Consider the following 14,929-nt stretch of genomic DNA (forward strand, 5'->3'; position numbering starts at 1 on the left):
ACACACATGGTTGCACACATTAACTCGCCCACACTCACTCTCGTTTTCTCCGTCTGTCACTCTTTCTTTCCTCTCCCTTGCTTTTTTGACCTCCCATCTCACCCTCTCTCTCTCTCTCTCTCTCCTTTGCTCAGTCTCTCCATTTTCTCTCTCTCTCTCTCGTACTAATTTACATTCATGGAGGAAGAAGGGCCTCCATTGTGCTTGCAGACCTCTTCACACCATACCCCCCTCCTCCACCCCCCCCCCCCCTCCATCCCCTCCTTTAGTAACCGAGTTTACTTCAGCAGAGAAGGAGTGAGCAGAAAATAAATGACAGAACAGGAGTGGGAGGCCCTTTCTTTCTGGGGCACTTTCACTCACTCAGAACTAATGTGCGCTCTCACTCCACAACCCTCTAGCCAGCGCGGAACTCTGCGGTGCGGAGCGCTGCAGGGGAATGTGGAGAGATGTGCGCTGGGAGTGTGAGCGCTGTCCTAGGCGTGAACTCTTTAGGGGCTGAAATGGACCACTGTTGAGGTGCTCAGTTGAAAAGTGTCCCACTGGAATTACAAGCAGCTTTCCCCAGTTCAAAATGTGCTGAGCTGAATGGCCATTGATTGCCCTTTCCAACTTTTAACTCTCTCTTTCTCTTTCTCTTTCTCTCTCTCTCTCTCTCCCTCTGTTTTTCTCTCTCTCTCTCTCTCTCTCTCCCTCTGTTTCTGTTTGTCTCTCTCTCTCTCTTTCTCCCCCTCTCTCTCCTTCTGTCCCTGTGTTTGCAGTCATTAACGCCGGCATGAGGAAGTTCTTCCTGCAGGCGAATGATCAGCAGGACCTTGTGGAGTGGGTCAATGCACTCAACAATGCAACCAAAATCACTGTGAGTATTTTGTGAACACACACACACACACACACACAGGCCTTGGTTCCTGCATGTCCTTGCTGTGAGTGAATGTAGAGTGTAATGTGTTGGTATCTATAATTAGCGTGATTAGTGGAGCGGGCTTCACAGTGGGGAAATTAGAGGCCTCCGTGCACCCAGCTGCCAGCACAAATATGCCTCCACATACACTCTGCTACCCCACCCCATTATCTCTTCTTCCTCCTCTTCCTCCTCCTCCTAATTTTCCCCTCTTTTTCACTATCATTCTGTTACTTCTTTACACTGACCGTATATGCATGACCCTTAAGTTCTCCCTTTGTGTGTGACTGTTTTTCCCTCTTTTTTCTCTGTTTACCCCTTTTCACATTTAGCTCCCTTCCCTCCCTCCTTCCTTTTCTTCCTTTTATTACTCTTTTCTCTGTCTTTCTGTCTGGATCCATCTGTCTGTCTGTCTGTCTGTCTTGTCTTGTCTTTACTGTGAGAGTGGCTCAGACCCTCTATGTCACATAAACACACCCGCAGGTTGCACAACAGGATGCTGGATTGTTTACACGGACCACGCTCCTGCATCATCACTTCCTCAGCTGACCTCAAACATGCTTACACACACACACACACACACACACACACCCCTCTCCCACAGACACAAACCCCTCTCCCACAGACACACACCCCTCTCCCACAGACACACACACACACACATACACACACACACCCCTCTCCCACAGACACAAACCCCTCTCCCACAGACACACACCCCTCTCCCACAGACACACACACACACACATACACACACACACAACCCTCTCCCACAGACACACACACACACACATACACACACACACAACCCTCTCCCACAGACACACACACACACACACACACACACACCCACACCCACACCCCTCTCCCACAGACACACACACACACACTACATCATTTTACACAAATTCTCACACACAATCACATGACACACAGACATAGCCACTCATGTGCTTGTACTTACCCTTACGTAATCACACATACACAATTGATGCAAACTCCCTTGAAGACACCAGAATGCATACACATAGACTAATGTACCAACGACAACTGCACCACATTATATAGTGCTTTTCAAGGCTCCCAAAGTGCTTTACAGTCAAGGGAATCTCAACTTACCAGCTAATAACCGCCAGACACACACGCACACACCACTCATACTCCATGACTGAAGCAATTGTAAAGTGTGTGTGTGTGTGTGTGTGTGTCTGTGTGTGTGCGTGTGCATTATATAATTGTGTGTGTGTGTGTGTGTGTGTGTGTCCAGGTGCCAAAGCCTTGTGAGGCAGCCCAGGCAGGTGAACTGCAGAGAGGCCAGTGTGAGGGAGTGGGCTCCAGGAAGCAGGTCTCCTACAGGACTGATATCATAGGAGGGGTCCCCATCATCACACAGACACAGGTACAGTCGCTGCTCTCAAGGCAATGGATTATCATTTGTGGAGGATGTGTGTGCTTACCTGCTCTTCAGTCTCTGGTGTGAACCAGGCCAGAGGATTGAGAAGAAGGTGCTGAGTTATGTTGAGATGCCTGGGTAAATTGTGGGGTGTCTGTCTGTCAGTGATGCAGAGTTTGTTGGGTGTGTCTGAAACTGGGTTTCCATCCAACTTTTTACATTTACGTACATTTTACATTTGCATTTAGTCATTTAGCAGAAGCTAAATCACAAGCGACTTACAAAATAAGGAATAAGCTACATTGTAAAAGAGAACCTTAGGTAACTATAGTATTACTATAATAAATATAACTACCAGAGGATGAGCGTCCAGAAGTTTAAGCAATAGACAAAGTTTGGTCAAAGGAGATACTGTAGTCTTAGAAAGAAAAGTAGGGAAGAACCAGCTACGGACCAGCTGGCTACCATTACATTAGCTCACATAGCACAGCCCAACTCGCATAACACAGCTGAACCAATGAAGGTATTCTTAAGCCAAATTTCATTTAATGCCCATAGGATATGCAAATGGACTCAGTGGAAACCCAGCTGAAGTCTGTCAGTCATGCTGATGCATGTGTCTGGCTGTGATGCGCAGCATGTGTGTCTGCCTCTGTGTCTGTTCATGATGGCAAGGTCGGGTGTGTCTGTCTGCTGTATGTTTGTGTCTGCATGAGTGATCTCTGTACCTGCATGTCTGCCTCTATCTGGTGGTGGTGGTGGTGAGTGAGATGCTGAAGTTTGAGGAGGACTATATATTTGTGTCTGTGAGTGTGATAACCTGTGCCTGTGTGTGTGTGCGTGCGCGCGTGTCGCTCTTCAGCAGGAGGGAGCAGACGGCCAGAACAGCGGCGACCGGGAGGCGCTAAAGCGCTCCCACAGCCAGCACCCCTACCGGCCAGCCCAGGAGCAGACCGTCCTCAAGGCCGGCTACTGCGTCAAGCAAGGAGCTGTGGTGAGCACCGCACACGGCCGACAGCAGCAGTTGGCTTACTGATGAAACTTAGGCTGGACTTTTAGGTGTGACTTTGACTCAACCATGTAGTACGGTGGTTGTTGTCGTTAAAGCCTCAATGGGTTTGTGCAGCAAGATTTGGTTTTAGTTTAGCTGCAGTTTTGGTTAAGGTTGACGTCAAGAAGAGCATTTTGGAGTTTTCCTCCAAAACCTGTGAGCCATCTACCTAGAAAGCATATACAACTTTATAGACACCACATAAAATACAACTTTAAAAACACCTCCAACAGTCCTGTTTGCACTGATATGAGCTTGCCTCCATTCCGACTGGTGTCTTTTGGCAATATTGTTGCCATGTGCTATGAAGGCATTTTTGCGGTGTTCTGACCAGAGTCACAGAACTATCTGAGTGATGAGGGTGTCTATATGTTCTTTACTCATATTCCATCAAAATGAATTTGAACATGGTACCAAAAGTGGTTGTTTAAAAGTATACCTAACAAAGTCCAAATTGTTGAAAAGTGTTGCTTTAACTGACATTGTGGCAGTAGAAGGTAAATATTTTCACTATGCTGTTTCTCTGAATACAAAGTTATTTGAATGGTAAGATTATTGCGTTGTTTAGGGTATAACAAAAAAACAACCTTTAACAATGTCAAGTTGTGATTTGTTTTATTTTTTGCTTTTAACTCAACAGATGAAGAACTGGAAGCGTAGATATTTCATCCTGGAGGAGAACTCCTTGAGCTACTTCAAGTCTGATCTAGTGAGTTCTTTTCATTCTTTCAATTGACCTGTCGCTAAGCGCCACCCTTAGAACTCTGATGAGCCAATGACAGTCCAGCCTCAACGGGACTCGGACATCAGCTCGGACAACTCCATAGGAAACAACAGGGGGCAGGCATAAAATGACAAATTAATGTTTATTTATGGAATTTATTAACTCAAAAAACCCCGACGGATAACCATGGTCAAACGTTTTGCATTGGGGACGTGTAATACTGATAGCCGGTACCCCGAGAGGCTAGAAAACGGGGTATATTTTCATCAAAAGTAGCCTACAGGACGTCTCTCGCGTTTGCAACAGCTCGAGGTAATGTAGGCAACTAGGCCAACAACGTGGGCACAGGTTCCCTGTTAAATCCCAAGATGAAAATGCTCATTAACCAACTACTATATTCTTACTGCATCAAATATTAACGTAACCTAACATATCTTAGTATCAATCTTCCACTAGCTAGCTAGCATTAACGTCAGTGGGATTTGCACGGCTACTCGCCACAACTGCTTGTCACCTTGTATGTATTCTAAAGTTTTAAATACACCCCTCCATAGCATAATTAAGTCCCTTTTGATAGCTTCTGGAGGAAAGTAAATCCTTTTATCGACCAAAACATCCTCAAAGCCTGCTTTCATATACTGTCAGCTGTCATTGTCCACAATGTATTTCTAATCAAGTCTGGTTTGTTTGTCCGAGTTTTCACACGGTAACAATGGAGGGGCGGGGCTTAGCGACAGGTCAATTCCCACAGCACTTCAAGTCTTCAGTCTCCCTCCCACGCATGGCACTGTCACCTGCCACCCACCCAAACATGTCTGATCCCTGGTCCCAGCAACACCAAGTGGCTGAGTAGCCTTCCAGACCTGTGAAAGTGTATATATATACTTTCACTAAATAAAAAATTAAGAGACCACTGTACATTTTTCTGATGTCATCCTACGGTTGCTGAGTGCCATATTCAAATATGCAGTGGTCTCTTAATTTTGAATATGACCGTCAACTCATTCGAATGTCACTCAGCAACCTTAGGATGACAACAGAAAAATGTGCAGTGGTCTTAATTATAAATATTAAATTTATATATATGATATAATTATTATCAGGACCTGAACACAACTGTAGCATATATATGTATGTGGAGATTGATATACTCAATACATTGGAAGGCTATTTACATGAGCATATACATATACATATACATGCATGCTGCAGTACATGCCAGAACATGCAAAGGACTTTGCCTCTGAAATTCCACCTCTTCATTGAGTGGGAGCGTTCATATGTGCTCTGAGATTATCCTCAGAAAGGCAAGTCTCTACATGTTGTGAAGTGTTCTTACCCTGCAATGTTGCTTTGAGGCTGATGCCACTTACAACAGCTGACATTTTTATTTTTGTATTTTTGTATTTTTTTCAAATGAATTTGTCTGAACAGGTGGCTTTAAATGTATGTATGGTAATGCAACTTTGATGACATGACCCCAAAATCACAAACATTTGAAAATGTCAGAGGCCCGCGGACATCAGAGTCCTGCTTATGTCACAACTGCATGCATGACACATCGAGCACTGAAATAAATGCAGCACAATCAGATGTACTGGCCCGAGGGGCCAGTGGGAGGGAAATCTTATGTTGGACCATGATGGTTTCAGCTTTAGTTGTTATCTACAGTAGACAGTGCCATCACTCCAGAGACCAACCCATACTACCTCTCCTGTCTCTGTTAGACTTATTTAATAATACTCAAGACTTATTTAATAATACTCTCACTTCCGTCTTGTGGGTGTCTTGTTGCATTGAGCGTGTGACCTTTGAGCTCAAGATGCGTTATAGGAAGTGTGTGTGTGTGTGTGTGTGTGTGTTTGCACGCACATGTACACACACCCTTCTTTTATGCCCTCATTATCACACGTTTGCTCTCAGGCTAAAATAAGTGAGCGTGATATGTTATTAACCCTCTCCCTTCCTGACAGGAGAAGGAGCCTCTGCGTCTGATCGCGCTGAAGGAGGTCCACAAAGTTCAGGAGTGCAAGCAGAGGTAAGGAAGTGAGAATTTAAGCACTGATATCATCAACCGATGGAGTTTCTCTTCCCTATATTATTACTGTTAATTAAAAAAGCACAGACAACTCTCTAGGGTCATATATTAAAAAGTCATTACCACCTTCATTTTATCACGGTTGAGCTATTCCTGTTTTGTCATCATAAACTTGAGCAACATGTCATTTCTTTATATATCTACAGTGACATAATGATGAGAGACAATCTATTTGAAGTAGTCACATCCTCCAGAACCTTTTACATCCAGGTGAGCCGTCCTAAAGTGGTACCACTGCGTAACAGCGTTCTTAACAAGAAAGTGTCGTTTAGTTTCCTGACTTCATCATCTGTCCACCACAGGCTGATAGCCCAGAGGAGATGCACAGCTGGATCAAAGCCATCTCAGGGGCCATCGTAGCCCAGAGAGGGCCTGGTAGAACAGCCGCTTCAGTATGTACACACACACACACACACACGCCCATACACTTGCCCAAACACATAAATTGTATGGGCACCTACACACAAATTCATAATCACCAGTGATTACCCTACCTCATCAGTTCCTCCACAGCTATGGTAGCATTTATCTTGAATATGAATGAATGTGACCAAATGACTTATTCAAATGACCTTCATTGTCCATGCGTGCTTCTTTTGCCCTCCACAGTGTGTGCCACCTGTGCCCTCCACTTGCACCCACTATCTTACACACACACACACACACACACATAGAAATGGGAGATGTGGCAGTGAGTGTGCACTGACTGCAGCAGGTGAAGGACAGAAGTCAGTGCTAGCAACATGGTCCTTGCTGAGAAAGGAAAAAAAAACTTGCAGATGCAACCCACAGCCCTTTCTTCTCTCTTGTCTCCTGTTCTTTGTCATTTTCCGTCTCTATCTCTCTCTTTCACTCTCTGTCTCACTCTCTCTCTCTCTCTCTCTCTCTCTCTCTCTCTCTTTCTGTCTCTTTCTATCTCTTTCTGAAGGGGTTTGACAGAGTCCAGACAGCCCCACCCCCCCTCCCCGACCTCTCTCTCTTTTCTAATGCGGCTTTGCACTGTGTTGTTTCAGATGCGTCAGGCCAGACGGCATTCGAACCCTTGTATTCAGAGGTATTGGGCCCGCGTCGCTGAAGGCAGCACGTATGTGAGCTCCGCTACCTCAAAGCCGCCTCTCTGGCCTTTGCTCTCTCTCCCCTGTGGTTTAGAGGTGATTTCAGTGCAGCTCAGCCGTGCCTGCCATCTCACACGCTCCCACGCTCAAAACTCAGCACCCCTTTCCTCTCCCCTCTTCCTCCTCCTCCTCCTCCTCCTCCTCCTCCTCCTCTTATGTTCCCCTTTGTCTTTCTTTTGTCATTCAGCCTGAATTCGATACTGTCTCTTCTCCTCACCCAACATGGGTAAAACATGTCTCTGCTGTAAAGGGTGTATCCTTTTTTTTTAACTACTTAATGAGCCTACATCTGCCTTCCCTCTACCCTGCAGTCATCACCTGATCTCCCATCTCTCCCTAATGCTTACACCCCAACGGCAAAGTGTCACACCACATATTTCACTTTAACAAGGAAACATCTCCTTTTACACCCCCCTCCCCCCCCCCCCCCCAACCAAACTAGCAGATATTAAAGCAGTGAGTGAGCTGTCCCCCCTCCTCCCATTTGACTGAGCTGCTGTTAAGCTAATTAACTAGCTCTAATTAACTAGCATTCCTGACCGTGCACTTGATTATCTGCATCACAACAAACCCATGTCCTCTCCCCTTTTCTTCTTCCTGCGTTACAGTTATTGGACGGAGTTGGAAGAGATGGTTATTATTCTTTGTGTGTTTTTGAGTGTGTTGGTGCATTGTTTCTGAGATTTCCCCTAAACCCTGTCTTACCATTATTCAACTCTCAGTTCCTCCAGATTTTGCGTTTTTGCATTTTCAGAAATTCAAATTTAAGTATTTACAAAGAAATTAAAGAAGACATTTCCTCTTGTTACCACAATATTTCAACATTATTTGCAGCTGATTTGATTTAGCTGAAAATCACTTTTTTAACGGCAACAACAAACAAACAATCCTTTGCAAGATCCTGGAGGGACTGGACCTTCTCATTTTTCCTCACTTTGAGTCTCATCAGTGAGTCTCAACGGTGAATAAACAATTAGTTGTATTATGCATATGTATTTTTTGTGAAATATAGTAAGCCTAATCAAGTGAATGTATCCTCTATGGTCTGTACTGATATGACCTTAAATAGTCTAACATCAGACTTGATAACTGTTGATATCAAAAGAGCCTCTCCTACTACATCAATATAAGTAGCATACAAAAAATTACCTTTCTTAATTGAGACATTTATTCAAAGCAATGTAAGCTCAATACCTAGAAAAAACTTAATCATGTGTGCTCCCAAAAGTAGTAGGTTATTTGTTCACACGTACTGTTGACTGAAACTCATTGGAGCTCTACAGCCTCTCAAAACCTAACCTTCACTGAAAAAGGTTGTTACAATTCTAAATAATGTCGGTAAATAAAGAGGAACAGAAAAATTGATGCACACAACCAATTTATTCCTACATTGATTTGCCACAGCCACAATGTGAAACCTCATTGTAAGTCGGTCTGTGGGTTAAAATGGGATTGCGTACCTCAGACCATTGGATGAAGGTTTGTAGTTATCATAAGAAGCTAATCAGTACACATACAGTACATGTGTGTGTGCTCACTTACTTAGTTCTGCTTACAGTCAGAAAAATAAAGGTCTGTCCGTCGGGGGCAGGGCCTGTACCGGGGGTTTTAGTCATTTTCATCCAATAACAATGTTACATTATAGTTTCCCTGCAACTCTTTTCATTTCTATTTGCAAACCTCATTACATGGGCAGCTGAATGCTCTATTCTCTTTCTCACACTAGTCCTGTCTCCCCTCCTCCCTTGTCTCTCTCTCTCTCTCTCTCTCTCTCTCTCTCTCTCTCTCTCTCTCTCATTCTCTCTCTCACACTTTCTCTCTCTTCCTTCCTTCTACACCTCTTCTTCTCTTTCAGAAAGGGAGGCCTAATACAGAAACACTAACTCTTAAAGAATGAGCACTGTGCCGCTTCCGTTCTACCGTTTCTAAATTGCTACTGCAACTGCTACCACCACTGCCTATGCTGCAATCACTGTGACTGGCTACTACGGGAACGACAGCGCTAAAACCAACAACCCGCAATGCTACTCGGCTAGCTCTCAACTGACTTCACTTACCACAACTACCATAATTAAGTCTATGGCTGCTCCTGCGACTGCGACTAACCACAGCCTTGACAACTCCACAACGTGTGTTTCTCAGACCTTGACAATGATGGCCGCTACCACGAGGAGGGTTTTACTCCTACAACTGCTGCTATTACCAGACCTACCTATCTTCCATCACTACTGCTGCTTTTTTTTAGCACTGCCACTGCTTTTGGTACTACCACAACTGCTGTTGATGCCACTAGAACTATTGCTACTTGCTACTTGCTACTGCTACGACCCCCAACCCTTAATGGATTGTGCTGCTCTTCCACTGCTAGTTCCCCCTCTGCTCTCACACACTGTGACTCTCTGGCCTTGTAAGCAAGATATCTGCTGATGACTGGGATGCACGCGGTATCTGGGTAGGGGTGGAGGAAAGCACTTCATAGATCACGATCCGTTTAATTTCATGTTGCCAGCATATTAAATGTCTAATGTGAGCCCTTTTATTTTATTGGCTGTACATGTGTGGAGAAATGAGAGGTTTCCACAGCAATACAGTTCAGCAGATTACAAAGCCGGAAAAATGCTACCATTTGGAAGTGCCGGTATCCTATGATGTCCTTAGTCATTCCCCCCTCAACCAATTGTGCAACAAGCTCATGAGCATAGAGGATTTTAGCTATTCCGTAGATGTTTATATTTTAAAGATTGAATGTTTCAGATATCAAACTTTAGCATACATATGATAAGTCTTTCTCTCTTCTTTTTTCCGTTCTGCCCCCCCCCCCCCCCCCCCATGCAGGAGCACTCTGTCGGGTCCTCCTTTTTCTACCGCTCCCTCTCGTGCGGCCCCTCCCCTCAGCCGCCCGGCGGCGGCGTGCCACCCTACGGCGAGTGGCGAGGTGCCGCGCGGCCTGGCCTGGGACAGCGAGCACTTCATGAGCCTGCTGCCGCTCCCCCGGCCGCAGGCCCGCCTGTCCCTGCAGGAGACGCGTCTCTCCAAGTGAGCCGCCAGCAGCTGCAGCAGCAGCAGGTGGGGGAGGAGCAGCAGGAGGAGGAGGACGACGAGTCACCGTGGCGCCGCCGCAGCAGCTTCGAGCCATGCCCTCCCACAGAGCCCCCCCTGGATCTGGATGATGCTGAGCTGCCTGTCAGTTTGGTCTGATCTTTAATACACACACACACGCACAAAACACACACACACCCCTCCCCTTGCATTGGTTGTTGGTAGAAAATGGGAGTGGAAAACACAGTTGGAGAGATTGAGTGTGGCGACTGGATAGACGAAACTGGAATCATGGAGACTTGGCCTGTCAGGTGAGAAGAGTTTGGAGAAGCTTGGGGGGGGATTCATTAACAATGGGGGCTCTTCACTCGCATCGTCCTCCAGGCAAGCTAACAGACAGTTTGGATGGTCGTCAAGGACAGATCAGCACATACTTTGGGGTGCTCTTTCAGACCCCTCTGTTTTTATTGTATCTTTTCAAATTTGGGCAGGCTTTCTTCCATAGTGGCCGTGCTGCCAGCCCTGAACCATAGCAATGGCAGGACTCCAATGTGTGATTGCTGTAGGCTAGCAGGCTGCTAGTAGGTTTGCAGAGGAAGGCCAGTGGAGATTATAGGCTGCAGGATAAGGCTGGTAATGAAGGGACTGGAAAAGGGGGAAATAGTTTCAAGGTAATGTGGACAGACAGCTGTCCACTGAGAACATATCCTTTCTAGGATTCTTACTGATGATGTGGAAAGAGATATTTGTTTGAGTGAATGAACTGTCTATCCCTTTTTTCCTCCTACATTTTATTTCTTTTTCTTTGCTTGACGTGATCTGAAGCCAAGATTTGAGGACTTCAACACAGGCAAAAAGCTGTGAAAATAACCCCCAAAAAAACCCAAGCAGTTAGTCACCAGTTTATTCTACCGTAACTTTTTTCTAACCATATATTAAATATGCTATCATTAAACAGATAAATGGAGCAGGCAAGTGTTTTGTACATGCTCAGCTCACAGCCTTAAATTACTCACTAATCATGGGCCATGCCACACACACACACACACACACACACACACACACACACACACACACACACACACACACACACACACACAATTTAACAATCAGATTTTGTCCTGGCTTATATTTCATATAGATTTTAAAGCTAACATTGAAAACAAACAGATGTATCTTCCCGTGTTGTAAATATAGAATTATAGGTACCCTTAAAATTTCTAAAATCTACTGTTTGAAAACCGTGAAAGTCACTGTATTTAGTTTCTGGTTCAGCCAATCAAAGTTGGAACCTTGAATACAGTATTTAAAATGAAAGGCAGTATGTGAGGAATTAAAATATATATTTTTGCAACAACTTTTTGAGTGTCACTGCGTACCAGAAAAGAAGTCCCCTACCCCAGCACGCCTTTAGCTCTTATGAGAAATATGCCACGAAAAAGGCATTACTGGCTGAGCATGCGTACAGGTCTGGTGTAAAGCCCTGCACTGTGACCCCAATAGCCCAATAGCTGCATGCCCAGCAATGAAGGGTGCAGAACAAGCATCATCCTGGGACCGTGTCGGCTTGGACTTGAGCTCACTGCGGAAAGCACAAAGAGAGAAAGTACGGAAGTACCCAAAACTCCGAACTGAAGACTACCTCAGTGGAGGTATGTTTTACCTATTGGGGCGAGGAGTGTGTGTGGTACACTCTACAAACTACAAGCTGCAGACTAGTAGCTTTGGCTTGCGAAACAAACAATCAAAGAAAGTGGCAGCTCATTGGTTTGAGGGAGTCTTAATAAAGAGATTTATAACAATGTTTAAACATCTAATCTTGCGTTAGCTTGATGGTTCCTACTTTTACTGACTAAACCAGAGGCTAAGAGAACTTCAATGTCTATGGAACCCATATCTAGCACTTGATGTGGATTCCATGATTTGTGTTTTGTGTTTTTTGCTCTACTTCTGTATACTTTTTTAAAATATTGAGCACAGGAGAATTGACCAAGTGTTTATATATTTGTGTTACATGTGCCAGCAAAGGCATACTGAATTGCCTTCTTCAGATGCTCTGTTATCCTAGGCTGTCTTTCTTTCCTGCTTGCATTTGCTGTGATCTCAAGAAAGCTGTACAAAGGCTTGAGTGAAATTGATGCCAATGAAATGGCAACGGTTCACACTTTTTCGATATACTTTCTGCTCATGAAAGTATATCGAAAAAGCTGAATGGAAGGCACAAAAAGCATTTTACATGTGTTTTAAAGGTATGAGAGTATTTAAACACGCATTGTTTCGACAAGTGACGTGTTGATGACTTTTTGTTGACGTACTGAGAGTGGAAGACAACAGTTCCATTGAAGAGGTCCACTAATTCTGTTACCATTTAACTGAAATGCGGTTTATTATTTAACCAGTACAAATTCTTGTGTTTGTCACAGCAGCAAGACTGGATGTGGTCAGCTGATTATCTTTGTTGTGTGATTGGCCCATTTTATACCCATTGACGATCATACCATTGGTGTCTGTTTGTGACCATATAGACTGCAAACCGTTTTTTTGTATTTGGATGGAGATACTGCTGTGTTTGGTTTCATGTCAGGACCTTTTGTATTCCACTGTTTTCCTCTAGATTACTGCTGTACATGTGCCTGTACATGCCCTGCCAAACTATATGTGTGTAATTGTGTGGAAGTAAGCAGCCCCGTGCTTGTATGAGTTTATTTGTGTGAGTGTTTTAATAGGGTCTGTGAGTTTGCTGCAAAACCTGTATTACTGTCTGAAAAAGTGCCTGCGTAATTCCTACTTTTAAAAATAATCAAATTGTTTTAATCCTGATTCCACTCGGTTCAACACAACTGGTGTTACTGATTTTTTTGTTAATTTTGTGTTATTTATTCTATGGTACAAAAAGAGGAATAAACATTTTTTAATTCAAACAATTGAGTCTTTGAACTATATGGGCCACATAAAAAACATTCAGCAGTAGTTGGAAATAAGACTGTGCTGCCATCTGTTGGTGTGTGTTTGCCATAGCATTGGATGTTGCACCTGTTCAGCAAATCCTGCCAGTGTTTTCCAAACTTTTTTCGCTCACTGTATTTACTCTGAGAACATCTCATGGCACAATACCATGATATTAAGCATAAAAAGCCACAACATGAGTTAGTTGCTGTTTATATGCACCCTGCCACCAAAAAACTCACACAATGTCAGGAATCTCCAGCATTATTGTATCCTACCATCCGTCTGTTGCTCTGCTTTCAAATATACTGCTTTTTTTCTGTTCAGAAGGGGTTGAGTAAGGTTCATCGTATATTGTTGTGCAGCATTTGAGGTGTGATTGGCTGTTAGTTGCATACAAGGTTTCACCAGTCCCGCTCACTTAGTTTCACTATGAAGAGAGTCTGGTTACTCCCCATTGGCAAATGTTTCCAACCCTAGCATTGTAATGGAGTACACTTTGCATTAACTTTGCTTAGGCTGAACCAGTGATTTCAAATGTTGATCAGAGATTCCTAACATTACCGTACTTCCAACTTTGCCTAACCTTTACAAACTGATAATAACCTGCATCATACATGTATTTACCTTTGCTGTATAAATGTACACATTCTTCTTATAGTACAGTACGCTGTGTTTGGAAAATAGGGTCCCGCTGGATTTTCATGTAAAAATTAATTTTTTTGCATATTTTGCTAATATAGAGTCTAAGGATCAAGATTTTTTTTGTCTTCAAATTTTCACGATCCATCTTTAGTGTTTTTTTCTGTATGTTTTAAAATAAGCGATTATATCTAGTCCGAAAAGTGATTTTCACATTTTCTTCTAATTTTTTGACAATTAATTCCACTTTTTGCACACAAAACCCCCAGATAATGTAGAAAGGTTGTTGGTTCTAAAACAATATCCATAGTTTTCAAACTTTGAGTGTCTGAAAAGTGTAAAAACACCTCCACCCTGGTTGCCTATGTCAAAAACGATTTCTTAATCTTTGCTTTTCTTGATGCTTTCCTTGACCTGCCATGTCATTCTATTGTCTACCTTAAGAGAAATTTGTCTTGGAAATAATCTATAATAATAATAATAGTACAGGCAACACAGGTGACATAGGCATGGGTAGTTGAGTAACAGTAGGCAAAATTAACAAACAAAAGAATATAAGGTACAAACAAACAGACAAACCACGGATGGCCCTCTCACAGCCTGAACTAATACAAAAAACAAAAAACTCAAGGGAAAACATTGCTCAGACACTAAACCATGTGCATTTGCTCTCTTTAAAAGCTACGGGTTATCCACAGCCAACAGGCCGGGCGTGCGAGAGAAGCAATGAAGTCTTAGAATTAAGAATAAAGCCATGTTCTTCCAACAACAACAACCACAAACACCCATGCGGCAAAAATATCAAATGACCGGCTGTGTTCTCCCAGAGAGGAAGCTACGTATATGATCACCACCCACAGGTGGACGTGTGCGCCAGCGCTGCAGGTCAGCCTTTCTGCATACACACCTGTCTTTAAAGTTCACCATCCTGGTAGCATACCTATCTACTGCCAAGGCTTGAAGGGGACGGGGAGAATATTTACTTCTGCTACACTGGCAGAGAACTCATGTGAAACAGAC

General features: G+C 43.8%; 1 protein-coding gene across 4 annotated transcripts in view; it reads left to right on the forward strand.

The window, feature by feature from the left end:
• The window catches only part of plekha1a (pleckstrin homology domain containing, family A (phosphoinositide binding specific) member 1a), a 19,667-nt gene extending 9,070 nt beyond the window's left edge, over positions 1 to 10,597 (forward strand). Inside the window, exons 5-13 of one of the 4 annotated variants that reach the window (XM_076285908.1) lie at positions 762 to 859; positions 2,169 to 2,300; positions 3,160 to 3,288; positions 3,986 to 4,054; positions 6,043 to 6,107; positions 6,314 to 6,377; positions 6,470 to 6,559; positions 7,181 to 7,255; positions 10,118 to 10,597. In XM_076285908.1, the coding sequence (XP_076142023.1) occupies positions 762 to 859; positions 2,169 to 2,300; positions 3,160 to 3,288; positions 3,986 to 4,054; positions 6,043 to 6,107; positions 6,314 to 6,377; positions 6,470 to 6,559; positions 7,181 to 7,255; positions 10,118 to 10,480 (1,085 nt within the window). In that variant the 3' untranslated portion in view covers positions 10,481 to 10,597. Of the gene's footprint in view, positions 1 to 761; positions 860 to 2,168; positions 2,301 to 3,156; positions 3,289 to 3,985; positions 4,055 to 6,042; positions 6,108 to 6,313; positions 6,378 to 6,469; positions 6,560 to 7,180; positions 7,256 to 10,117 lie in introns of all 4 variants that reach the window. The other 3 variants (XM_076285907.1, XM_076285910.1, XM_076285909.1) reach the window with 3 other exon arrangements.
• The last annotated feature ends 4,332 nt before the right edge of the window (positions 10,598 to 14,929 follow it).

The sequence above is a fragment of the Alosa pseudoharengus genome, unplaced genomic scaffold (assembly GCF_046254945.1).
Source record: "Alosa pseudoharengus isolate Yale_2024_CS ecotype anadromous, Long Island Sound unplaced genomic scaffold, YU_APseudo_1.1 YU_APseudo_1.1_scf_15, whole genome shotgun sequence".
Taxonomy (NCBI): Eukaryota; Metazoa; Chordata; class Actinopteri; order Clupeiformes; family Clupeidae; genus Alosa; species Alosa pseudoharengus.